General features: G+C 34.2%; 4 protein-coding genes and 1 non-coding gene across 5 annotated transcripts; 1 reads left to right on the top strand and 4 right to left on the bottom strand.

Annotated features, from left to right (window-relative positions):
* Positions 1-182: 182 nt before the first annotated feature.
* LOC123882147 lies at positions 183-3979 on the bottom strand. Its single transcript, XM_045930954.1, has one exon. It carries the CDS (start codon positions 3918-3920, stop codon positions 2742-2744), a length of 1179 nt encoding a protein of 392 aa, XP_045786910.1. The 5' UTR covers positions 3921-3979; the 3' UTR covers positions 183-2741.
* A 5296-nt stretch (positions 3980-9275) lies between these two features.
* On the bottom strand, positions 9276-9347 carry TRNAD-GUC. Its single transcript has one exon. It is a non-coding gene; the product is annotated as a tRNA-Asp (tRNA).
* Positions 9348-12159: 2812 nt separating this feature from the next.
* LOC123924764 lies at positions 12160-15348 on the bottom strand. The gene is made up of 2 exons (XM_045977732.1): positions 14309-15348; positions 12160-12488 (listed from the first exon to the last, which is right to left on the bottom strand). The coding sequence occupies exons 1-2, from the start codon at positions 15309-15311 to the stop codon at positions 12298-12300; spliced, it is 1194 nt and encodes a 397-aa protein (XP_045833688.1). The 5' UTR covers positions 15312-15348; the 3' UTR covers positions 12160-12297.
* An 889-nt stretch (positions 15349-16237) lies between these two features.
* Positions 16238-18262, top strand: LOC123919462. The gene has a single exon (XM_045971383.1). It carries the CDS (start codon positions 16907-16909, stop codon positions 18050-18052), a length of 1146 nt encoding a protein of 381 aa, XP_045827339.1. The 5' UTR covers positions 16238-16906; the 3' UTR covers positions 18053-18262.
* Positions 18263-25283: 7021 nt separating this feature from the next.
* Positions 25284-26426, bottom strand: LOC123922261. Its single transcript, XM_045974995.1, has one exon. It carries the CDS (start codon positions 26424-26426, stop codon positions 25284-25286), a length of 1143 nt encoding a protein of 380 aa, XP_045830951.1.
* Between the last annotated feature and the right edge of the window lie 1270 nt (positions 26427-27696).

Raw genomic sequence — 27696 nt, 5'->3', positions numbered from 1 at the left:
GCTTCTTTATATTATATATATTATTTCACCGGCGCGTATTGTAAATTTATTTGTGCGTATTCAGTTATTCTACATCAGAGAACCATGAAGTAATGCTGTTTATCACTTATCTTGTCTTTAAATAGAATAACCAGTAGAGCTTAAACTTATGCAGTAACCATGTAACCAAATCCATCACAAAGTTAAAAACAGCAAAGATTTTAGAAATTTCAAGTACTGAAAGATGAATCTGTACAATACAACAATCAAAATAAGTTCCAAATTAGCAAATGAAACGAGACCATTGAACTAGTTGCAATCCTTCTGGCTAGCATGCAATGCTGCACTTAACATTGATTTCAAAAGGATCAATGACAGTTTATTTTACTTCATCCATAGCATTCCCAAGTTAAAAGAGCAGAACACAGTAGGCTATTTGGAAAACATTCTAATAATGATAGAGTGGGAAACACAACATGTTTTCATTTTGTACCAAACAAGAGTGCAAGTAAAACTAGACAAGTGACTAAAGGGTCAATGGTCCTAACTATTGCGATCGGATTAAAATCATACCTTTTTTTATCAATTCATATGGATATTTATACGACTCTCCGAGCTTGAAGTTAGGAATTTGGATGCCTAGCCACAGTGTGCATGATATCAGAAGTAGAGGTAGAAGCACCTTTGGAGGTAAAAATTCAAACTTATGGAAAGTTTTGTAAAGAAGCTAACAGAATGTCAACAGAAGCAGCATAAGAACAATTGTCAGAGGATGACGCTAACAGAACATAAACAATAAAATCCGGTAACCCTTTGCACATGTCTCCTTAAGCCATATTTCCTACATTCATATACTTTCACTGTTTCACAAAAGCAATAGTGTGTGCATATCCTAGAAGACAAGGTTGGACATCACACAAACTTGATTGTTAATGACTATTTTGTCTCCTGGTTAATGTGTGCATGTCCTACAAGCCGGTGTGTGTCATAGTTAGTAGTTACTTCTTACATGCAATGAGATTTCATTTCTAGAAAAGCTATACTACTGCAAATCTTGGGAAGTAGACCACTACATAGTACATACAACTGCATATCGTGGGATTATTCTCCACAGATCATAATCTCAAACATTAACATTGTTGTATCACCGTAAAATTGCACTGTATATATAGTTATAACACCATCCTATAAAACTAACCACAATTTGGCCATATTAACCACATTAAAGTTGACACTAACAATCAGTAAAATAATCAATACACAGAAAATGTTTCTAAGAGATAATCAATGAGACAAAAATTATATCAAATGTTTGTATTATCAACAAAAGAATAATCTCCCAATTTCAAAAGCAATTGAGATCGATCAATATTGCAAGATATGAATGTTCCTCCCTAACTTGCAGCCCTAAGTACTTAAGAGTGTAAATGATAAAATTGAGCAAAAGGTTAGAAAGGAAATTAGCACTTTAACTATTTAATCCATGTCTGTGTACCTAATTATCATCCACAAGAGAAAAGGAGTAATCATTCCATGAAAAAATATATGAGGGAAATTGAAAGAATGGTACTAGGTGAAAGGAAAAGATGAGCCACCATTAAGATTGTTATAAGAAAACAAGTGTTGATTCAGAAAGAAGACGGGCACATAACCATTATAACAAATTGAAAAAGCACTTGGCAACTCAACACCAATGGCGAACGAAGATCAAAATCATTTCCTCAAATAGATGGATAAGAAATGCCAAAGGAATAACAAATTGAAGACAGGAGAGGCAGAGTTAAAGTTGTCCAAGAGTTACTGAAAAATAAAATTTCCATTTAATGCTTCCAACGGAAAACGTACGGTGTAAACAGAACATTAACAAAGTCACACTTAAGTTCAATGATAGTCTACCTTCCGGGGACAGTGTCTTTAAGTACTCAATGTTGTGCACAACAGCAGTCATGTAAAAAGATTCTTACAAGATCTTTGAGAAACAACTACTGAAACAAATTGATTTCAACAAAGTTTCGACAACGTTTACTAAAAAAAAAGCATACCATAGATCTTAATATTTTATAAATTCACCTTAACAAAACCTTGTTTAAGAACAATGCAACTTCAGGTGAGTCATGCTCTCAAGCAGGCTTGACTCCAGACACAACAGGGCTGTGGAGGCAACCCACAATGCTTCTCTTATTTCATGCTTACAACCCAGTGTGGCAGCATTTCCATCGGGAGGGTTGGGATGAATGTGATGTTAATGGCGCAGTTCACAAGGTTGGTCTCCTAGCAGGGTGTTAGTGTCTTTCCTAGGAAAGCATAATTTACTCAACGGATTATCAAATTAAAGTATTAAACAGAATAGGGATGTGAAAAAAATCCTCCTTACAAAACTGATATGTGACCACAAACAAGACCATTTGAAGTGTCCTGATGTAGACAAGACTAGCATTTCAAAATAATGAGAAAACATGCTAAGAATGTTGAGTCAACAAAATTTGATACATAATTGGCCAAAATCACACATGACACGTCCCTGTTATTTGCAATAGTAAGATTCAATTTTTTCACATTCAAACATTTCACAAAATTTTAGTTGAAGAAGCTAGATCAACAATGTGAGGAGAGTTTACCTAAGCTACTGTTCTTAAAACATATGTCAAAATTCTGTGGGAAAAGGAAAGTTCATAATTCATAAGGAATAATATTTGCTGAAAACTAACTAGCATGATCATTAATCAAACTATTGACACAGACATCATCACAAGTCAGTTACATCAAACCAAAATTTGATCAACCATCTGAAGGCCGTTCCTGCTATCTGCAAGATTCATTTTTCCCTCGTAAAGCTTTAACAGATCAGAAGAATGCTCCACAAAACGGTTCACAAACTTTTCCACAAACAACTTCTCAGATCCAACAAATGGTGTATATATACTTGCATCCTTTCGTCGAAGGCCTTTTGAGATAAGAAACTGGACAACTAAACCTCTAGGAACAATCCTCTTCTCAAGACTGCACTGCAAAATTCCAGGAAATCTAGCAAGGTCCAAAGAATTGAAACCTAAGTGATTAACCCAAAAATTCATGATTGCATTCATTTTACGAAGGGATGACAGCATACAAAAAGGTTGCTTCTTAAATGCTTGAAGAATATGTTCATCAGACCAACCCCATTTCTTAAAGGTTTCAACTTTCTCATCCCACTTAGCTTTAGTAACAGTTTTCTTAGCAAGAAACGCTATACTAAAAGTGGAAGTTTTAGAATCGAAACCGAGCTGCTTCAATTCCTCAACAGTGTTTAACAAATCTGATGAGTCAAATATACTAGGCCACCATTGAAACAATCTAGCAATATTTGAATGAGAAACTCCATTATCAAGCAACAATTTAACCTTGTTAGGCAAATCATATTGAGAAAGAAAACAATAACGTTTAACACAAGCAATAATTTTTTTGTCAGATTGAAGAAACCCTTTTGCACATTCATAAGTAGGAATGATATGATTCTGTAAACTTCTACTAAGAAATCTAGGGTTAGAATTAACAATACGAACAAGATCAGAGTTAGAAACACCTTTGGAGAGTAAAAATTGAAACTTTGGTAACAAAATGGTGTTGGGTTTGAATGAGAGTAACTGGGGTTCCCTTTTGATGATGCTTCGTATTTGAGAGTTAGAGAAACCATGGGTTGTGAAAAAGGTGAGAACTGAATCGGGTTTTTGGGAGTTGGAGAAAGAGAGATATTGGGAAGCTTTGGAAGCGGTTTGTGGGGTGAAACCGATGTTGTTGATGAGGTAAGAGACGGTGAAAGATTGTGGGTCGATGGTGGTGGTTGAAGTGGTGAAGAATTTGAAAATTGATGGGTAGTGATGTTTTGAAGATGGTGTTGTGAATAGGAGCAAAATGTTGTTCTTGGTGGGAACAAGTGCGGTGGTGGTGAAGAATTTTAGCATGATAGATAGGTTAACTCAAAATCCAAGTGAAGAAGAAGAGAGTGACCAAAGGAAGCATGTTATGGGATTAAATTATAATAATTGGGTTAAATATGTTTTTTTTGCTCTATAAAAACTCAAAAATCACTTTTTTTTTCATCCTATTTTTTTTTATGTTTATTTTTAATTTCTAATGATAAATTTAGGCTTAAATATGTCATTAATCCCTGCACTTGTATCATATTTTAGTATTGGTCCCTGCACTTTTTTTTGTTTGGTTTTGGTCCTTGCACTTTAAAAAAGATTTGCTTTAGGTCCCTGATGTTAGTCAACTGTTAAAAAAATGTGAAAAGTAACGGAGTGCCATGTGGTCAAATCATTTCATGCCACGTGGCACAGTAAAAGAGTTATTTTTTAAATGCAAATAAATAAAATAATTAAAGGGGCGATGGTGAAGAGTGAAGACATAGAACACAATATGTTTTTTTTTTTCTTTCCTTTTTGGGTTCGTTTGGTGCATAGGATAAGAGACAGGATAAGATAACTTTATCATATCCTGCCGCAATCCAGTGTTTGGTGATACAACAGGATATGATAAGTTAATCCTGAAGCTTATCCTATCTTGTCTCTCTAGTTATAATTCTTATCCTGAATTTAAGCTGGGTTACTAGCAGGATATGATAAGAAAAAAAATTACTGATTTATTTTATAAAATATATTTTAAAATACATAAAATAAAATTAATAAAATATAAATAATAAAATAATTAATTTTTAAATATATATGTGATTTTCTCACAGGGTAATTTTGTAATTTATATATTCTAAAAAATCAAAATTTTACTAAAATTATAATATTTAAAAATGATTATTAAAAAATTGACAAATAGAGATATTAATTTAAATTTTATAAAAAATTAAATATAATTCTTTTGCAATAGTAGTTTTATTATTTACGTATGAGATATATCATATATTTATTTGGCTTATCTAACATGTATATATTATTGAGTTATTTATTTGATCATGATTCATATAAAAAATTAAACTTGATTATTTTCTCATGATTTTTATTTGAAATTATATAAAGTTATTTGATTACTTATTTATATTTTTTATTTATAAAATTCAAAGTATTACAAAATAATTTTAAAAAAATAACAACTGTTTTACAAGAGTAATTTTGTCATTTAAATATGTTATATATCTTTATCATATTATTATGAGCTATTAAAAACAAAATATAATAGTTATCATGTTTGTTATCCTGTGTGCACCAAACACAGGATATGATAACTGAGTATAACTGTTATCCTGTTGTTATCCTATCATATCCTTATCCTGTTTTATATTCTATCCTGTCACTATGCTATCATGCGCACCAAACGAGCCATTTAATCTTACTGTTACACTTACATTTGTTATTTTTTTTATAAGATGTTATTATTATTATTATTATTATTATTAAGTACTAACGGTCAGTTAGGCGTGTTTCGCGTATGTCTGTGTTTATTATGCAAACTTATGTAAAAATAAGAGTTTAAAGAATACGCACCGTCAGTATTAATTTTACACTGACAACCAATAAGAATTAATCATTCTTCCACATCATATTAAGAAAGTGGGGTTTAGTAGGGTGGTGTGGCGGAAAACATGATTGGTATTGGTTGACAGTGTAAAATTATTTTACTGTGCATTCTTTTTTCTCAAATAATAATTATAATAACTAGCGGGCCATGCTTTATGTCAAAAAAAAATATGTCTTATGCTGTGAAGCCTCAATACTCTAAAAATGATGAAGTATCGTGTCTGATACGTACTCAATACCGATACTCGTCTGATACTCCGATATTATGAAGTGTAACAGAAATTAGATAATAATAATATTAATTTCTGATACTTCTCCGATACTATGAAGTACTTTCCCGATATAATATAATAAACATAATCAATTTAATTATTTTATTTAATTGAATATAAAAAACAATCCTTTTACAGTGTCACATGGCATGAAATGATTGGGCCACATGGTTCTCGGTTACTGTTCACGTTTTTTTTAACAGTTGGCTAACGGTAGGGACCTAAAGCAAATCATTTTTAAAGTGCAAGGACCAAAATCAAACAAAATAAAGTGTAAGGACCAATATTTTAAACCATAAATTTATGTTCATGTTTTTCTCTTTAGGCTTCCCATGTATCTTTTATATCCCAAATATTCCAATTTTGCCCTTGATAAAAATTTCGATTCACAGAAATCGAAATTTTTTCTAGTTCAAATTCAGAAAAAATTCGGTTAACATAATTGCAAAAGTGAATAATCATGTTGAAGAGTCAAAAGTCTGTTGAAAACAGTTAGACCATCACCATAAACATATACACTTCAGGCTAAAAGTTTCACAACCATCCTCCGTCTATTCTCCTTTTTGTAGCGGCCCAAAAACGCTACCGAACTGCTATCATGCCGCTATTCACGGCCGCCATGGCTGCTTCTCTAAATAGTGGTTTGCGGCCCTCTGGCGTAGCGGAGAAGGGGGTCACGCTCCACTATACCTCTATAGCGGCGCTATTAACATCATAGGCTCTTCAAGCTTCATAGCCCGACATTCAGTACCAAACAAAAAGCTATATGGCCAAATATGTGTATGCACATGTGTTCAAACCATATAATTTCCAGGCAATAGATTCCGTGAAAAAAGCATGATATGCATTATACTGTTCTTCCACGCACAAAAAATCAAAAAACCAGTTGTCATGTAAGAAGAATAAACTCTCTTCAAATTCATATAGTAGCAGCAAGTAGCAACAGACAACGATAACTTGGCAAGATAAAAGACAGAGTAAATGAGATACTCATAGGCCAGACAAGCATTTCTAATACTTTAGCTTAATTAAGTTGCCGATGTAAGGGAAATTAGTTTTTTATGTGTTTACGTTCTTTCTTGCCCTCCAGTCCCACCGGTGTTCAAGCATTGTTCTCATCTCATAATTCCTTACACTTTTCATACATATCTTTCAGATTCAAAAAAGAATGCATGTTGAATAAAACAATCACAATCATATTTTCCAACCACAAAACTAATGGTTCTCTTGGATCAATTTTATTTATAAAAGATAGGCCAGAATTGTAACTTAAGCTGAAAAAGATTCCAAGTTAAAAATGAGCAAATGAAAAAAATACAATCAAACTACAATCCACCCAACCAGAGAGCCTGTTTCCAAAATTTGAATTGTAACTGTAACCTACATGTCAGAAAACTGCAACTAGAATGACAATACATGAAGAAACATAATATGGCTAGTTTTGCAGTGACGCCAATTCATAACTTAACAAAGCACAAAATGCTAGCATTCTCCCTTATTTACCTTTAATAGCCTGGATGTATCCAGCGCAAAACGTTTCACATACCTTCGCTGAAAATCCTTGTCATTCAAGTTAAATGGTGTACGTAAACAAGCACCCTCCTTTAACAAACCTTTGGATAGAAGATACTTGACAATTGAAGCCCTTGGACTAAGCCTTTTCTCTATACTAAACCCAAAAAGTACCGGTTTAGCCAATAGCACCGAAGGATCCCAACCAAACCCATCGACCCAAAAACTCATAACCGCATTGAGTTTATCCAGAGACCGTAGCATAAAATTAGGGTGCCTCTTAAATGCATTAAAAATTTCATCTTCAGAATAACCCCAACTCTTCAAGACATCAACTTTAGCATCCCATTGTGATTTGGTGATAGCCCTTTAGGCCAATAAAGCCACACTAAAATAAACTTTTGAAGGGTCAAACCCTAATCCCTTAATCTCCTCAACCACATTTTTCAAATCAGTAGAACATATTATAGAAGGTCTAGTCCTAAGAAAATCAGGAGAACATATTATTTGAACCGGTGAGACCAAAATCAATCAAAAATTTCACATTTGGTTTCATTCTAACATCACTAATAGAAGTAGGACAAGCAATTATAGAATCAATAGCTTCTTTATTAGAGGGACAGAAACTTCGTACCAAACCAAAAGCAGGGACAATGTGTTTGTCGAGACTTACACGAAGAAAACGAGGGCATCTTGTTACAGTGGCAACAATGTCAGAAGGAGAAGCACCTTTGGAAGCTAAAAATTGAAACTCTGGTAGAATTGATTTGATGGGATTTGAGACAAGAAGTTCAGGATCTTTGAGAATCATGGATTGGATGTTTTGAATGAAGAAACCGTGGGGTTTGAGACAAGAAGCTCAGGATATTTAACCTCGAGTTGTAACCTGTGAGTATAGTTTTGAATAATCGAAAATCACAGCAGCCACTTTGTGTCGAAATCATAAGTACAATTGGTCAAATTCTATGATCAACCGATTATGTTCTTATGTGAGTTTCTTTTATCTGTTTTCTGTTGAACTGAATTTGTTATTCTGTCTTCTTGCCATTGAGATGGCATATAAGAAATTCTAGTAATAAGAAATGTTGAACCTGCCATTAGTGCCATAGGACTGAGGAAAGTGCAGTTGCAACTTGCAATTCACACAGCTGATGCGGATAGACTTTGTATGCTCATGATCTACTGCTCTGCAGGTGCATCATATCTGAAAAGGAAGGATCACATAGTCAATTATGTACCGAATACATTTTGATGTTGTGTCAGGTACTCCCTCCGTCCCAAAATATAAGGGAAAATTGGTCAATTAAAGTTGATGTATCTAGTCCAAATTTTTAACCAAATACATCAACTTTCTTTGACCAATTTTCAATTATATTTTGGGACAGAGTAGTATCTAATAAAGACATGGATTCTATGAGAATATACCACACATATTTGGTTTCTCCATTTGGTTTATTAAAAAAATCATGTTGATTATAGTTATCAAATCAAGATTCAAAGATCAAACCATGAATTTCAAAGACCTATTTTTCAAATCGTGAATCGAATCTTATTATGAATCGTATGATACATTATCAATAAAAATATGATATTTTTAAGTAAAATCAAATGAAATAGAAAAACTATAAGCTGGGCCTGATATATCTTTAGAAAATCTCAAAATGATTCAAAGATTCAAATTGTAAATAGAAAAGTGATTGGCTAAACAAAATTGGCAAAAAAAAAAGTGGCTTATTACACTAAGTTCAGGTTGTGATTCTTTACAACGAATTGAGATTAAAGACGAGATTCATGTCCCAAATATACACACAAAAAGATTCATATCGATTTCAGTTCAATTTTTGATATAACATGTACCATAAGATACTGCAGACATAATATGGGGTCTATAGGCTACATATAAATTGGTAACATAGAAAACAGTTTTATTCAACTTCTACTCAAATAAGGACCTAAAGCCACAATCAGCGTTTCTTTAAAAAAAAATTGTTAAAATTGAAAAAATCGCCGTTGCCGGGGATCGAACCCGGGTCACCCACGTGACAGGCGAGAATACTTACCACTATACTACAACGACTTGTTGTTACTTATTTTGTTCAGCTTCTTTATATCATATATATTATTTCCCTGGCGCGTATTGTAAATTTATTTCCGCGTATTCAGTTATTCTACATCAGAGAAGCATGAAGTAATGTTTATCACTTATCTTGCCTTTAAATAAAATAACCAGTAGAGCTTAAACTTATGCAGTAACCATGTAACCAAATCCATCACAAAGTTAAAACAGCAAAGATTTTAGAAATTTCAAGTACTGTAATTTGAAACCATAATTTCTGAGTATATATGACATGATATAATGGCACTCAGAGAACCTCATTGTGACAGGAATCCTCCTACCACTTCATTCTTCAAAGAAAAAAATTTGTGCATGCAGTGAAAGAAACAGATAAAAAAGGTAAAAGATGAATGTGTACAATACAACAATCAAAATAAGTTCCGAATTAGCAAATGAAACGAGACCATTGAACTAGCTGCAATCCTTCTGGCTAGCATGCAATGCTGCACTTAACATTGATTTCAAAAGGATCAATGCCAGTTTATTTTACTTCATCCATAGCCTTTCCCAAGTGAAAAGAGCAGAACACAGTAGGAAATTTGCAAAACATTCTAATAATGATAGTGGGAAACACCGCACTGTTGTGATCAGATTGTGCAAAACAAGAGTGCAAGTAAAACTAGACAAGTGACTAAACGATCAATGGTCCTGACTATTGTGATCAGATTGAAATCATATCATTTTATTAATTCATAAGAGATATTTATAGGACTCTCCGAGCTTGAAATTAGGAATTTGGGATCCTAGCCTGCTAGCCCCAGTATTCATGATATACGAGATATTTATACGACTCTCCGAGCTAACAGAATGTCAATAGAAGCAACATAAGAACGATTGTCAGAGGATGAAGCTAAAAGAAAATAAACAACAAAATCTGGTAACCCTTTGCACAGGTCTCCTTAAGCCATATTTCCTACATTCATATACTTTCACAAAAGCAATAGTGTGTGCATATCCTAGAAGAAAAGGTTGCACATCACATAAACTTGATTGTTAATGAGTATTTTGTCTCCAGGTTAATGTGTGCATGTCCTAGAAGCCATGTGTGTCATAGTTAGTAGTTACTTCTTATATTGAGTGACATTTCATTTCTAGAAAAGCTATACTACTGCATATGTTGGGAAGCAGACCACTACATAGTACATACTACATATTACTACATATCTTGGGATTAGTCTCCACATATCCTAATCTCAAACATTAATATTGTTGTATATCACCATACAATTGCACTATATAGTTATAACACCATCCTGTAAAATTAACCACAATTTGGCCATATTAACCCCATTAAGTTGACACTGACAATCAGTAAAATAATCAATACACAGAAAATGTTTCTACAAGATAATCAATGAGACAAAAATTATATCAGATGTCTGTATTATCAACAAAAGAATAATCTCCCAATTTCAAAAGCATTTGAGATTGATCAATATTGCAAGATAAGAATGTTACTCCCTAAATTGCAGCCCTAAGTACTAAGAGTATCAATGATAAAATTGGGCAAAACGTTAGAAAGGAAACTAGCACTTTAACTATTTAATCCATGTCTGTTTACCTACTCGTCATCAACAAGAGAAAAGGATCGAGTAATCATTCCGTGAAATAACATATGAGGGAAATTGAAAGAATGGTACTAGGTGAAAGGAAAAGACGAGCCACCATTAAGATTGTTCTAAGAAGATGGGCACATAACCATTATAACAAATTGAAAGAGCACTTGGCAACTTAACACTAATGGCGAAAGAAGATAAAAATCATTTCCACAAACAGATGGATCATAAATGCCAAAGAAGGAATAACAAGTTGAAGACAGGAGAGGCAGGGTTTAAGTTGTCCAATAGAGTTGCTGAAAAATAAAATTTGCATTTAATGCTTTCAACTTCCAAATTACGACACCGCCATTACCTGGTGTTGTTTAGCCGGGATGCCTAGTAGAGGTCAATGTGATCCATTCAACGCCAAACCAAACATTAACAAACACAGACTTAAGTTTAAAGATAGCCTCTACCTTCCAGGGACAATATATTTAAATACTGAATGTTGTGTACATCAGCAGTCATTGAAAAAACATTCTTACAAGATCTCTGAGAAGCAACTGCTGAAACAACTGATTTCCACAAAGTTTCGACATCGTTTACTCAAAAACAAGCATATCATGGATCTTAATATTTTATAAATCCACCTTAACAAAACCTTGTTTAAGAACAATGCAACTTCAGGTGAGTGATGATGTTCTCAAGCAGACTTGACTCCAGACACGACAGGGCTGTGGAGGCAACCCACAATGCTTTTCTTATTTCATGCTTACAGGGCTGTGTGACGGCATTTCCATTTTCATTGGGAGGGATAAATGTGATGTCAATGGCTCAGTTCACAAGGTTGGTCTCCTAGTAGGGTGTTAGTGTCTTTCCTAGGAAAGCATAATTTACTCAATAGATTATCAAATTAAAGTATTAAACACAATAGGGATGTAAAAAAATCCTCCTTACAAAACTGATATGTGACCACCACAAACAAGACCATTTGAAGTGTCCTGATGTAGACAGGACTAGCATTTCAAAAGAATGAGAAAACATGATAAGAATGTTGAGTCAACAAAATTTGATACATAATTGGACAAAATCACACACAACACGTCCCTGTTATTTGCAATCGTAACTCGTAAGATTCAATTTTTTCACATTCAAACATTTCACAAACTTCTACTTGAAGACGCTAGATCAACAATGTGAGGAGAGTTTACCTAAGCTACTGTTCTTAAAACATATGTCAAAATTCTGCGGGAAAGGGAAATTTCATAATTCATAAGGAATAATATTTGCTGAAAACTAACTAGCATGATCGTTAATCAAACTATTGACACGGACATCATCACAAGGCAAATATTTCAACAGAATAAAACAAGTCAGTTACATAAAACCAAAATTTGATCAACCATCTGAAGATCGTTCCTGCTATCTGCAAGATTCATTTTTTCCTCGTAAAGCTTTAACAGATCAGAAGAATGCTCCGCAAAACGATTCACAAACTTTTCCACAAACAACTTCTCAGATACAACAAATGGTGTGTATATACTTGCATCCTTTCGTCGAAGGCCTTTTGAGATAAGAAACTAGACAACTAAACCTCTAGGAATAATCCTCTTCTCAAGATTCAAGTTCAACTGCAAAATTCCAGGAGCTCTAGCGAGATCCAAAGAATCCAAACCTAAGTGATTAACCCAAAAATTCACGATTGCATTCATTTTACGAGGTGATGATAGCATACAAAAAGGCTGCTTCTTAAATGCTTGAAGAATATGTTCATCAGACAAACCCCATTTCTTAAAGGTTTCAACTTTCTCATCCCACTTAGCTTTAGTAACAGTTTTCTCAGGTTCATACATTTGTACTATTATTCAGAGTGTTTTTGGTCTTTACCTCATCTAAGATTAAATATATACTGACCTTCTATAATCCCCTTAGCCAATATAAACAATGCACTTTCTCTAGACTCAATAGCTCTGTAGCCATCAAACTATCAACCAACTATAAATTATTAAGAGCAATGAAGGAATAAAAGGACTTTTGTAACTATCAACCAACAATGAATGGAGAAATAATTTGGAATTATACATGAAAACTATAAATTTTGGCTTCAGGTAGAATCGTTTTCAAAAGACATGATCAATTTTAGAATTGAAAACCGAACATAATTGCAATAGTGAATAATCATGTTGAAGAGTCAAGAGTGTGTTGAAAAAACTAGTTAGACTATTACCATAAACATATACACTACAGGCTAAAAGTCTCACAACCATCCTCCGTCTATTCTCCTTTATGTAGCGGCCCAAAAACACTACAGAACTGCTATCACGCCGCTATTCATGGCCGCCATGGACACTTCTATAAATAGCGGTTTGCGGCCCTCTGGCATAGCGGAGAGGGGGGTCGCCTCTTTGCTATAGCGGCACTATTAACATCATAGGCTCTTCAATCTTCATAGCCCGACGACATTCAGTGCCAAACAGAAAACTATATAGCCAAATATGTGTGCACATATGTTCAAAGTTCAAACCATATTTTCCAGGCAATAGATAGTCATTATTCCGTGAAAAAAAAAAAAACACAATATGCATTATACCCGTTCTTCCACGCACAAAAAATCAAAAACCAGTTGCCATGTAAGTAGAAGAATAACCTCTCTCCAAATTCATAGCAGCAGCAACAGACCACGGCAACTTGGCAAGATAAAAGACAGTAAATGAGACACTCAGGTATCCCTAGGCCAGACAAGCATTTCTAATACTTTGGCTTAATTGAATTAACAATGTAATGGAAATTATTTTTTATGTATTTAGGTTCTTTCTTGCTCTCTAATCCCACCGGTGTTCAAGCATTGTTCTAATCACATAATTCCTACAGATATGTTACACTTTTCCATACATGTCTTTTGAATTCAAAAAATAATAGATGTTGAATAAAACAATCACAATCATATTTTCCAACCACAAAACTAATGGTTCTCTTGGATCAATTATTTATAAAATATAAAACCAGTGATATAGGACAGAATTGTGACTTAAACTGAAAAAGACTCCAAGTTCTAAATGAGAAAATGAAAAAAAAATACAATCAAACTACAATCCGCCCAACCAGAGGCTGTTTCCAAAATTTGAATTATAACCTACATACATGTCAGAAAACTGCAACTAGAATGACATGAAGAAACATAATAATGCTGGTTTTGCCAATTACTCCAATATATATGTATATTCATATTCATAACTTAACCAAGCACAAAATGCTAGCATTCTCCCTTATTTAGCTTTAATAGCCTAGATGTATCCAGCGCAAAACGTTTCACATACCTTCGCTGGAAATCCTCGTCACTCAAGTTAAATGGTGTACATAAACAAGCACCCTCCTTTAACAAACCTTTGGATAGAAGATACTTGACAATAGAAGCCCTTGGACTAAGCCGTTTCTCTATACTAAACCCAAAAAGTACTGGTTTAGCCAATAACACCGAAGGATCCCAACCAAGCCCATCGACCCAAAAACTCATAACCGCGTTGAGTTTATCTGGAGACCGTAGCATAAAATTAGGGTGCCTCTTAAATGCATTAAAAATTTCATCTTCAGAAAAACCCCAACTCTTCAAGACATCAACTTTAGCATCCCATTGTGATTTGGTGATAGCCCTTTTGGCCAATAATGCCACACTAAAATAAGCTTTTGAAGGGTCAAACCCTAATTCCTTAATCTCCTCAACAGCATTTTTCAAATCAGTAGAACATATTATAGAAGGTCTAGTCCTAAGCAAATGATAAATATTTGAACCAGTGAGACCAAAATCAATCAAAAATTTCACATTTGGTTTCATTCTAAAATCACTAATTGAAGTAGGACAAGCAATTATAGAATCAATAGCTTTTTGATTAGAAGGACAGAAACTTCGTACCAAATCAAAAGCAGGGACAATATGTTTGTCGAGACTTACACGAAGAAAACGAGGGCATCTTGTTACAGTTTTAACAATGTCAGAAGGAGAAGCACCTTTGGAAGCTAAAAATTGAAACTTTGGTAGAATTGATTTGATGGGGTTTGCGACAAGAAGCTCAGGATCCTTGAGAATGATGGATTGTATGTTGTGAATTAAGAAACCGTGGTTTTTGAAGAAGGTGACGACGGAATCGGGTTTTTGGGGGGTTTTGAAACGAAGTCGTTTGGATACTTTGAGAGCATCTTGTGGAGATAAGCCACATGTTTTGGTGAGGTATGAGATGGTGAAAGATTGTTGATCTGAACTTGAAGTTGTGGTGGTGGAGAATGAGTTGAGAAAGTTGGTTTGAAGAAGAAGAAGGTGGCATTTTGAGGTTTGGGGAAGATTGTTGAGATGGAGAAGAGCTCTGAGACGATGACGGTGAAAGTGAAACATGGGACCAAAGATTTGACAAAATTACAGCAACGTCTGGTATTTGTACTTGCCACATAATTGATTCAAAAATTAAAACTAATGTATTTAATCGATATTATAGATCAGATAAAAAGTAAAATATTATAGATCAGATAAAGGGTCTTGCTAACGAGTGTCTCCGGAGTACTCTTTAAACATTTCATTAAAAGAAACTTTTTATTCAAAAAATTAAACACTCCAATTTCCAATGCGTTGACTTTACGCATTTCCATAAAAATTCTATAAAAGACTTACTATTTAAGGGCTTAAAGAGTGCCCCGAGGGCACTATTTAGCATTTGCCAAAAGTAAAATATTTCTTATATTAAAAATCGGAGGGAGTATTTATATTTTCGTAATTCAAATGTAATATTAATTAGGCTTAATTAGTAAAATAGTCCTTAAACATATTTTTGGTTTCACATTGCTCCCTTAAAAAAAAATCTGAATAGGTCCCTTAAAGAAAAAAAGTTTGAATAGGTTCCTTAAAGACATCTCCGTTAATCAGTTTGGTCCTTTCCATCCATTTTTTCGAGGACCAGACTGATTAACAGAGATGTCTTTAAGGGACCTATTCGGACCTTTTTTTTAAGGGACCTATTTAGTCCTTTTTTTCTTTAAGGGACCAATGTGAAACAAAAAATATCTTTAAGGGACCATTTTACTAATTAAGCCTATTAATTATTATTCTATTTCTCATGCTTCATAATATAGCTTACCTTGACACTTAACACTTCAATTAAAAAATATAGTTAATTTTGTTCAAAAATAGATAAATATAGTTAATCTTGTATTAGATGGAACTGTCATTGGTCCCTCGGTCTCAAATCCTCTTTGATTATGACAATGGAGGATGTCATTCGTTACTCTTCAATGACTCCTCTTTCTTTGGATCCCTGAGTCAAGTACCTTTTCACAACAAATGCAAAATATGCATTCTTTCTACTTAGAACCTATCATGTTTGCTCTCTTATGACTTCAACATTAATGTTTGTAGGTATCATTCTTAACATTTAATTCGACAGCCAAAAATTAGGGAAGTAACTGTTAACAAAAATTGGGAAGTTGCGATATTTCTTTCATCTTTGAATTACCTTTAACCCAAGCAACGTTATAACCTATAAAGTCCTCTAAATGTGTGTACTCATAACATGGTAATTGATTGTTGAGAAACAATTGCTTCATTAGCAATCTCTTCAATTTTATTCAGATCAATTACTCATGCATCAAACCATTAAATTAACCATATTTTTTTTTTAGAAAAATCAATATCCAATATAAGAATCGATTAATATGATACAAGACGACCAATCTCACTACCCATTTGAGAGTTCCATTTAAAGCCTGAGTTTTTTTTTTTTTTTTTATGGATTTTGTCCACCAAAATTGATATTATGAAGAGTCGAACTTGAGACTTATAGTAACCAACCCTAACTTTGTGTGTCACTTTTTCCATGATTTTATGGTTATCTTCAAAAGTCGACTTTTGTAATGTCAAATTAATCTATGTAGTTGGTCACTTGCTAGAGAACTGTCCTCCAAATTACTCCGGCAGTAATTGATAGAATCTCCGTTCCGATGTTTCATTACCACCGCCTCAGAACTCTGTTCTTCTACTCTCAAACCCCAAAATGTTACCTCCTTCACCCAACCCATTTTCTCAAACCATTCTCCACCTCCACCACCACTTCAGATTCAGATCAACAATCTTTCACTGTTTCCTACCTCACCAACATTTGTGGTTTATCAACACAAAACGCTCTTAAAGCATCAAAACGACTTCGTTTCAACACCCCCAAAAAACCCGATTCAGTTATGGCTTTTTTCAAAACCCACGGTTTCTCCAATGATCAGATACAATCCATCATTCACACAGCACCATCACTCTTAACATCCAAACCCATCAAAACCATTTTGCCAAAGTTTCAATTTTTATCATCCAAAGGTGCTTCTCCATCTGACATTGTTGACACCGTCACCAAAAGCCCCCATTTTTTGTGTTCAAGCCTTCAGAAACAGATAATCCCTTCTTTTGAATTGGTAAGAAGTTTCTGTCCCTCTGATCAAAAAGCTCTTACTTCAATAACTGCTTGTTCTTCTTCCATTAAATATGGCCGCATGAGACTAAATGTCAAATTTTTGCTTGATCTTGGGGTCACTTCTTCAGGCATTTACCGTTTGCTTACTACTAGACCTTCTGTAATTTGTTCTGCTAATTTGAAAAAGTATGTTGAAGAGATTAAGGAATTAGGGTTTAATCCTTCTAAATGCAGTTTTTGTGTGGCATTATTGGCCAAAACGGCCGTCACCAAATCCCAATGGGATGCAAAAGTTGATGCTTTGAAGAGTTGGGGTTTTTCTGAAGATGAAATTTTTAATGCTTTTAAAAAACAGCCTAATTTTATGCTAAGGTCTACGGACAAACTTAATGCGGTGATGCGTTTTTGGATCAAACAGCTTGGTTGGGATCGTTTATTGCTTCTGGTAGCTCCCGATCTTTTCGGATTTAGCATAGAGAAAAGGCTTATTCCAAGGGCTTCTGTTGTTCAGTATCTTCTTTCCAAAGGTTTGATGAAGAAGAATGCCAGCTTAATTACACCATTTTATTGTTCTGATCAGGTGTTCCTGCAAAGATATGTGAATAATTTTGAGGAGGAAGCATATAGGATATTAAAGCTATGTCGGGGGGAGGATGCTAGCACGGATTGCCTGGATAAGCAGTAAAAGCATATTTGGTGTAACTGTATAAACCAGCCATACTACGTATGATCATGTATTCATGTTCTATTTTAACTGTGTTGTTTCTTTTGCTTAGTAATTTGGAACCTTTTTGGCTTTTAGTCACAGTTCTAGTTTAGCCCTTTTGGCCAATTATCCCTATTTTTTGTTAACTTTGTACTTAATTGATGCAGAATTATTGGTTTTGTGGTTGGAGATTATGATTGTTTTTTGTTTTTTTGGTCAAGTAGCCTAGTGGCTAGAAAATCCACATTAAAGGTGAATAAGTGGAGTGTCCCGGGTTCGAACCTGGGCTCCTGCACATATAGTGTGATGCCCCTATCAACTGAGTCAAGCTCACAGGACGATTATGATTGTCTTATTCCACATAAATTATTTTTTAAGGGATGGATTGTTAAATGTTACAGATCATTATGAATTATTGGATTAGAGCAATGCTTGAAAGTAGTCATATTTTTATAATGTACGAGTAAGCATATATTTCCCTTTATTCGTATTTTTATGAAATCAGATAATAGAAGAACAAGAACCTAAGTATTTGATTCAGGTTTTTCTTTAGCTGCTCACGAACATTTGCACGATCATTTGGCACACTGGTGCGGGTTGAATTCATCATAATATCAATGGGCTCTTGATGATTATAATGAGCAGGGGAATGGTGAGCAATTAATTGCATACTAATTTACACCAGATTAGTATCTGTTTATATGCTCTTTGAGTTGGATATTCTTCTTCTACTTGTGATGTAATTGTCTTTGATTTGAATGGATATTGCTGATAAGTGGCAGTTTCCTCTGATATAAAATCATACTGAATTGTGCATCTCTTTTCCTTGAGTCCTAGAAGACTAATAGACTTTTGAGTAGAAGTGGTATGCATCTTCCCTGTATGGCCGTATGCATTGGTTTTAACATGTTAGAGGAAGTCTCTATTTGACTGTTTCTATGACACGACCGACACCTCTTTCACCTTAACAATGATCAAACATGGCTCTTATAAGCTTCCTCACCTATCAAACTGAGTCAATTACTTTCTGAGATCAATTCTGGATCATTTTCCGGTATAATTTGGATAGCTTTGTTGCCGGATTCCGATTTAATAAATGAAGGATGTTCTTGACAAGTTCAGTTTTTGCTCCACTTGTCAGGTGATGCTGTGCTCACTGCTCATAGAATCATTTAGTGTCGAGTATAAGTTTGAGAAGAAAGGTTCAGGTGATTTCCTGATGTTGGCATATCCTCTTCATCTTCAGCTTTTCTTTTTTTTTTTTTTTTAAGATTCTAATGTTACTGTTTTGAGTAATTTTAAGTATGAAAGCATTGACAGAGAGCGTGTTGGTGTTTTTTTGTGATTCATGACTTTTGAAAATTGATCCTGTTTCTATAACTTGGCATTCTAACAAAAGTGTAAAAGAAGATTAAAGATTAATAGCTTAAGGTCAGATTCCATATTTTTCTCAAATTTCTGAGGAGGTATTGTTATGCATGCATTGGTATCAACTATATGCAGCCTGCTTTGAAAGGGAGATTAATACGGCATAGCATAACAAACTCAATCTTACTGATAACACAATATATTTTGAGGTATGATTTTGTGAGAGGTTTTATACTATACTGTCTCCCATGCTTTGGGATATCATGTTCATGTTTAGCATTTATCTTGAATATATCGTGTCAGTAGTATGAAGTATGATCAAGTGTATATATTACATCATTAACATTATGCGATTTTCAAAGTTATTATATCTGATAATTTTGTGGTCTGTTGGTGTTATGGTAACAAATTGAATGTGGCTTATAACAAGTCACAGTTATCAATTGGGATTTCACCTATTACAGTAATTGCACAAGTATCATTGAATTAGTCATATATTGGCTTTTATGGTCATATCCAATAGGTCATTTTGTGTTGACAGCAGACTACTTGTTGACAAACATGTTGTAATATGATTTGTTAGAATTGTGTCATAAAGCATAGACTTTACAGGGAACATGCAGAGTGGAATTGACAAGCATGTAGTAATATGATTCATTTGAATTGAACACTTCTACAATTGAATTTATTCTTTCTGTAACATTTGTTCATCAATTCTGGTATTGAATTTGCCACAAAGTAGTCTATTTAGTCCAGAAAGATTAGTCAAAGTACATAAGAGTTAAGACATCTCTGGTTGAGTTTGAATTTTTCAAAAGGATGTTCCCAAAAATTGAGCATCCCAAATGCAATTGGAGGGTTAGCCAACATTATTATTTTCTTTGAAGATTTGCTGCGTAATCAAAAACAAAATAAAATTCAAATGACTTACATGTAACAAAATCCACGAGATAAGTTTCCTAACCTGCAATTTCTAGAAGGGGAAAACAAATTTTTCGAAGGAAAAGCTCTTGAGTAAACAGTACGAGGGAAATGGATTTCTTGCTCACAGCTTTTGATCTTCCAGTGTAAATTAGCAGACGAAATTGTCTAACTTTGCGAAATTAATAGCGTAATAAACCGTCCAATTTATACTGTGCCAATTTTTTACATCAACTATTAAGAAGAATTCATTTCAATTCCAATAATCACATTCACATTTCACACATGAATTCAAAAAAGTAAATCAAGTTGCAGAACAAATGAAAACTACTCATAGTCAAAGATAAATGCTATACATGATGATATTTATGGAATCATGCCTCCAAATATAATGTCAAGCCATATTACTCTCCCATTTCAAAGCAGGTTGCAGATTGTAAGAACCAATTAATAAAATTAAATTTCCTCCTCAGACATTTGAGAAAACTCTGGAATCTGACAATACCTTGTTCTCGACGCATGCTGCAGCGTCATAGGAGTTCTATAACTCTGGGGATAGTGTATGTGTTTTGACTTTTGAGAGCATTGAAGCACAGTCAAATGATATGTATGTGTACTACCACACCATGTCATTAACTAACAGATCAGTCAAAACCTATGACACAAATTCTTTCTTATGCTAAAACAGAATTACATAACATTTACTTCAATGGTTCAATGAAATTTTAATTTTACAAAAAACATCGCCATAATGAAAATGAAGTTAACTTACAAAAACAAGATAAATAATTGGCTAACTTGTGCATGTTAGAACTTGCCTATAAACAGAGCCTAATCAGTCGTGAATTAGTATGCACTACGTAGCTAATTGCTTGTTCACCACTCCCCTTCTCTCATTATAATCATCAAGAGCTTATTGATATTACGACAAATTCAACACTCAAACATGTTATTGTGTCAAGGCCTCGTATATATTTTTCTTTTCAGACAGCAAACAAATTATTGAAGTACAAATGAATTAACTTTAAGCATAGTGATAGGACCCAAACTATGAAAAGGAATATTGAATAGTTTTGATACTAAACTACTGAACTAGAAAGATGAATCATGTTATGTTATTTATATCAAAAAAACTGAACCAGAAAGATGAATTTATTTTCCTATTGGCTCTAAATAGACTAGCATTCAATGCTAAACAGAAAGCTATACATGATCTTCATTATCCCTTTGTTCCAGATGATCAATAAACTCCTGCTTCCATATTAGCGAATGGCAACCAGCGTCAAGTCCAATCTTCATGCTGCAGTTTCATTGGCAAAAACACTTCTGTCACATACGATGCTACCCCGCAGGAGGTGAGCGACTCAATCGCAATCTTTTGCTTCTTCTCGAGCGTAATATGCAATTCGTGAAGCCATTCTGGACGATTATTGACATAAGCATCCTTTAACAAATTATTGGCAGTCTTGATATCTTTCTTATTCATGGGAAAGACAAGACGATCCAACGATTCATCCACAGCCATAATATTAATATCCGTTGGCCTAATCCCCAGACACTTTAAAATTTTCAACCTACGACCATAAAAGGCCAACATCTTGAAGGAGCATGGATCAACATCCAGCAATGCTAAAACAGACAAGTTCAATTCCTTCTCCATCCTGATCAAGAAATCAGGCGGGCCCTCAGCGGTGAGAACAATACACGGAAAGCGTTAGGGGATTCACGTTCATTGCTCCAGCTATCTTTGGGTGTGTTGAGAGCAGGTTGAAGAAGGCACACTCTTTTTGAGAAGAAACGACGCTTTTTGTTTTATAAAAATACTCTTATTCATAGCGGATATATTCTAAAAATACCCTACTAAATTGCAAACGGTCTTTTTCAAAAATAAAATAAAATTATAACATCTACTACTTAAGTAAACATCAGCACGTACTAGAAATCCAATTACCAAATATATCCACCAAATAAACCGACTGGAAACCTTCATCCCAGGCATCTGCACCCAATCCACAGCAGTTCTTGTAGCCTTCGAAAGGTACTCAGACGTCTCCTCCGCAATGGAGAGGAGTCTGCGCAAGATATAACAAGATCACCAGATACAAGGTTAGCTTCATACGGTTCTCGCCACACATCATAAAGGTAAGGTATTAAGAATGATAGATGCGATCACCCAGTAGGGCTGTTAGTATCCCTCAGAGAATGTTGCGGAGTTGTGACAGCTGACTTGCAACTTCCATCATTAGGTGCTCCTGTACCCTGCAATATACAGTCAAGCTTTAACTCTTGCAACATCATCCAAGAAGTGACACACCATGGGTGCAAAAATTGAGAAACTTAAGCAATAATTTTTTACGATTGAAGTTACAGATATCATATTTCAACCAAAGCAGGCAGAATTAATACAAATAAATTATTCTCAAATCCTCTTAGCATAATTCAAACTTTTCTGAAGATTTCAAAGAACTTTATTTGAGGAGGCTGCCTAAAGAATAATGAAACCGAAAGAGACGGGAAAACAAATCTGATGCACAGTGGGAAATTAGATCGTTCCAAATAATTTATCTTTCGGTACAGGATGAGAATTGCATACATTTTGTACTTGATGTCGCATATACCCATTCTCACAAACTAACTGTGAAACTTGTTTCTGCAAGCGATCGTTCTCTTCCATCAATAGTTTGTTCATTGCAGAAAGCTTTCTGTTAACAGACTGAAGATTACAAGCCTCTTTCATCTGTTTCTCACGACACCTAAATCAGCAAAAAACCTTGTCAATATGGAAGCACAGTCAAATGTATGTATGTGTACAGAACAAAACCATCAAACCCCAAATGACTCTAAATAATTTTGGCTTTTGTAAAATCATTATGGCAGTATTGCCATGCACACATGAATAGTGTTCCTTGCACAAGAGTTACTTTTCTTATAGGACTAAAAGAAAAGGGTTACACAGTTCTTCGTATAGAAATTCTATGTGACAGATTTCAGAAGTGTTTTTATATCATCAGCGAAAACTGCTATTTATTCGCTTATTGTGCAGAACAGAAGTCTTATGTTGACCAAACTAAAAAGGCTTATTTAGATTTTATATATCATTCACGATGACAAATTAAGACCACAGTTCTCTCTCGATTCTTCATCAAAGATTATAATGGATTATGACCCCTTCCCGTGATAGATAGTAATTATTCGGACATAAATCCCACAATGTTAGGTCCTTACATTAAAGTTGATACAGCTACTTCTGACCAAAAAAAAAAAAAACTGCCACACCATGTTATTTACTAACAGATTAGTCAAAACTTATAACACAAATTTTTTCTTATGCTAAAACAGAATTACATAACATTTACTTCAATGATTCAATGAAATTTTAATTTTACCAAAAACAAGGATTGAACTTAAATCCACTTTTCATCCACTTAAATAATCTTTATGAATAGGACAACTGTTCCAGCATGTTACATAGTGCATATCAATAGCTAAAAAGCAGGTAACATCGCCCATAATGATAATGAAGTCAATTTAAAAGATAAATAATTGGCTAGCAAGAAAACATATCACTTAACGACATATCAGTTCAAATCAAAAGACAACTTCACAAGTAGAACAATATCCAACTCTAATAGGCTAGCATATAAACAGACCCTAATCAGGCGTGAATTAGTACGCACTACGTAGCTAATTGCTCCCCTGCTCTCATTATAATCATCAAGAGCTTATTGATATTATGACGAATTCAACACTCAGACATGTTATGTTGTCAAGGCCTCGTATGTATTTTTCTTTTCAGACAGCAAACAAATTATTGAAGTACAAATGACTTGTGACAGTTCAAGTTGGAAAATTTTCGTGCACAGATACGCAAAATAACACAATCCACAAGAAATTATAGTATCCGCAACAAGGACCATTGCAAATCCTCAAATTTCAAGAAACAATCAATAGTCTTTGTTAGAATCAAAACCTCTAATAAATAGAGGTGAGTGTAATCTGATTTAGACACAAAATAAAAAATTCAACAGTCCTCTTAACTTCTTTATGAACAATTTGTACAGCTCCATTTTGTAGGTCTTACCTGAAGGTATTTTGACATATTTTCTCGTCTCAATGTAATAAATTTTCACTAACCCATACCTATCCATTTAAAAAAAAAAAAAAAAAACTTTACTGACATATACAGAGCCTTTTCTCCACTAGGCAGAGTCGGCTACATGAGCAAACCAGATCATAATGTCCTGTCATGAATTGAGCTTAAGCATAGTAATATGACCCAAAATACGAAAAGGAAAATTGAATTGTTTTGGTCCTAAACCACTGAACTAGAAAGATGAATCCTGTTATGTTATATATAAAAAAAAAAAAAAAAAAAAAAAAACTGAACCAGAAAGATGAATTTATTTTCCTATTGGCTCTAAATAGACTAACATTCAATGCTAAACAGAAAGCTATGGCATCAACTATGTGTGGTTCAACGACATGATCTTCATTATCCCTTTGTTCTCAATAAACTCTAGCTTCCATAGACGAGGCATGCATTTCTAATATTTCTCAATTCTATTTTGGTCTACTAGAATTGTAAACATATGTGAAAAGACTTTTGATATGTATACCTTTTTGCTCTCCAATCCCATGCTTATCTATGTTAGAAATTCAAGCATTGGTCTAATCCCATAATTCATGAGGATATATAACATTAAACAATCCATCCACCCATTGAAAAATAATTATATGAATGATAATTTCCAACCACAAAACCAATAATTCTCTTGTCTTTTACTTATAAAGTTAAAATAACATTAGGGACATAAATGACAACTGTGACTAAAAGCAACAAAGGTTCCAAATTACTAAGCAAATGAAACAACATGATTAAACATAGCATGCTTGGTTTATACAGTTACACCAAAATATGCTTTCACAACTTATCTAGACAACGGATGCTAGAATCCTCCCCCTTATATAGCTTTATTAGCCTATAGGCATCCTCCTCAAAACGATCCATATACCTTTGCCGGAACACCTCATCAGTCAAATAAAATGGTGATATTAAGCTGGCATCCTTCTTCATCAAACCTTTTGAAAGAAGATACTGGACAACAGAAGCCCTCGGAATAAACCTTTTCTCTATACTAAATCCAAAAAGATCAGGAGCTGACAGGAGCAATAAAGGATCCCAACCAAGCTGTTTGATCCAAAAATGCATCACCGCATTCAATTTGTCCGTAGACCGTAGCATAATGTTAGGCTGTTTTTTAAAAGCATTAAAAATTTCATCTTCAGAATAACCCCAACTCTTCAAGACATCAACTTTAGCATCCCATTGTGATTTGGTGATAGCCTTTTTGGCCAATAATGCCATACAAAACTTGTATGATGAAGGATGAAACCCTAATTCCTTAATTTCCTCCAAAACATTCCTCAAATCAGAAGAACAAATTATAGAAGGTCTGGTAGTAAGCAAACGGTAAATGCTTGAAGGAGTGGCCCCAAAATCAAGTAAAACTTTAATATTTGGTTTCATACGAATATCACTAATAGAAGTAGGACAAGCAATTATTGAAGTAAGAGCTTTTTTATCAGAGGGACAGAATCTTCTTACCAATTCAAAAGCCGGGATTAATTGTTTGTCAAGGCTTGCACGGAGGAAATTGGGGGCTCTGGTGACGGTTTCAACAATGTCAGATGAAGAAGCACCTTTGGTGGATAAAAATTGAAACTTTGGCAAAATGGTTTTGATGGGGTCGAATGTTAAGAGCATTGGTGCTTTGTGAATGATGGATTGTATCTGATCATTGGAGAAACCTTGGGTTTTGAAAAAGGTGATAACTGAATCGGGTTTTTTGGGGGTGTTGAAACGAAATTGTTTTGATGCTATAAGAGCTTTTTGTGGTGATAAACCGCAAGTGTTGGTGAGGTATGTAACAGTGAAAGATTGCTGATTTGAATCTGAAGTGGTGGTGGTGGTGGAGAATGGTTTGAGAGAATGGGTTCGGTGAAGAAGGTAACATTTTGGGATTTGAGGGTTGAGAATAGCTCCGAGACGGTGATATTGAAACATCAGAACGAAAATTCCCGCTTCTGGTTCAAACGGGAAGCACGGCAGAAGAAGTGAAGAACACAGCTGAAAGGTTTATCTTGGGTTTATGAACCAAAACCAAATGGATCGGAAGAAGATCCAATTCAACCCATATATAATTGGCTCGGTTTTTATAAAATGGGTTCGAACTGAAGAAAACCAAACATCCAGTCTTTTATTGATTTTGATATAGAGTTGGTCAAATTAGAATAGTGTTCTGGTCGGTTGAATGTTGGGGTTGGGTTGGTACCTACAAATATTACACACTTAAGTCATGGGAGAGCAAATAGTGGAAAAAAAAATATGTATGTTGAATTTGTTGTGAAAAAAGTGTATGTTTAGGGTCTGAAGAGGAGTTGTCGGAAAGTAATAGATGACACTTACGAATTGTGTCATTTAATGCCTTAATTTGGTAGTCATTTTGAGGTGTTACGAATCAATGAAATGTTATAAATCAGAGATGATTCGGAGTTGAAAGACTGATCTTATTGCATTGAGTACTTATGAAAATGAGTCTCAATTAGAACAACTATCTTAATTAGGGCTTTCATTAAAGAACCCCAAATTCCTCTAATAAATTTCAACTCATGACTCAAGTTAAGGTATACGTTTTATAAACCCTAAAATCTCACCCTCTTAACAATCTATAACTTGATCATCAAAGTGTTTGTAAGATCATTTTTAAACATTGAGCATTATGGTATATTTACACGTCTCTCTAAATAATAAATATGGTGCAGTTTTACAAAAAAAAAATAGATGTTCTTGCAGATAAGCTTATGACTAACACATTAAAAACTTAACATCGGAGATGTTGTTGGACTTGGAGTACATATTAAATAACAATTTAATAGACACACTTTATATGGCGTGCTCGAAACAACACAATGTTTAGAGGAGTTGTTGCTAATGTGTCAGTCATAGTGGATCAGATTATTTTTATTACGTGGTTTTGGTTTATAGGTCGTATAGGGAACAATTCTTGTTATAAGTTCTCTGATTGGTGTATTGATCCATTAGTCTGCCTCCATAGTATATAATGGAGGTTCTCCGAATTGTAAAGGTTGAGTACACCTTATACTCCTTATAATTCAATTATTTGCTTATAAAAAAAAAAAAAAAATAGACACACTTTATAGTAGTAAACTATTTTTATACGAATGTCCAATAAAAACTTGTTATTCCATCACACCATCCATTAAAGTGGGATTAGTGCGATAGTTTAATAGTATAGATAATTGTTATTAAATGA

The sequence above is a fragment of the Trifolium pratense genome, linkage group LG4, assembly GCF_020283565.1.
Source record: "Trifolium pratense cultivar HEN17-A07 linkage group LG4, ARS_RC_1.1, whole genome shotgun sequence".
Taxonomy (NCBI): Eukaryota; Viridiplantae; Streptophyta; class Magnoliopsida; order Fabales; family Fabaceae; genus Trifolium; species Trifolium pratense.
This window is presented reverse-complemented; position numbering and strand designations above follow the sequence as displayed.

What these genes read in the sequence shown, in the direction of transcription:
- LOC123882147 (XM_045930954.1), bottom strand. Translation starts at nt 3,920, where the DNA reads ATGCTAAAATTCTTCACCACCACCGCACTTGTTCCCACCAAGAACAAC.
- LOC123924764 (XM_045977732.1), bottom strand. Translation starts at nt 15,311, where the DNA reads ATGTTTCACTTTCACCGTCATCGTCTCAGAGCTCTTCTCCATCTCAAC. An exon ending in CAAGTATCTTCTATCCAAAG is followed by an intron (nt 12,489 to 14,308) that starts GTTTGTTAAAGG and finishes TTATCTCAAAAG; the next exon opens with GCCTTCGACGAAAGGATGCA.
- LOC123919462 (XM_045971383.1), top strand. Translation starts at nt 16,907, where the DNA reads ATGTTTCATTACCACCGCCTCAGAACTCTGTTCTTCTACTCTCAAACC.
- LOC123922261 (XM_045974995.1), bottom strand. Translation starts at nt 26,426, where the DNA reads ATGTTTCAATATCACCGTCTCGGAGCTATTCTCAACCCTCAAATCCCA.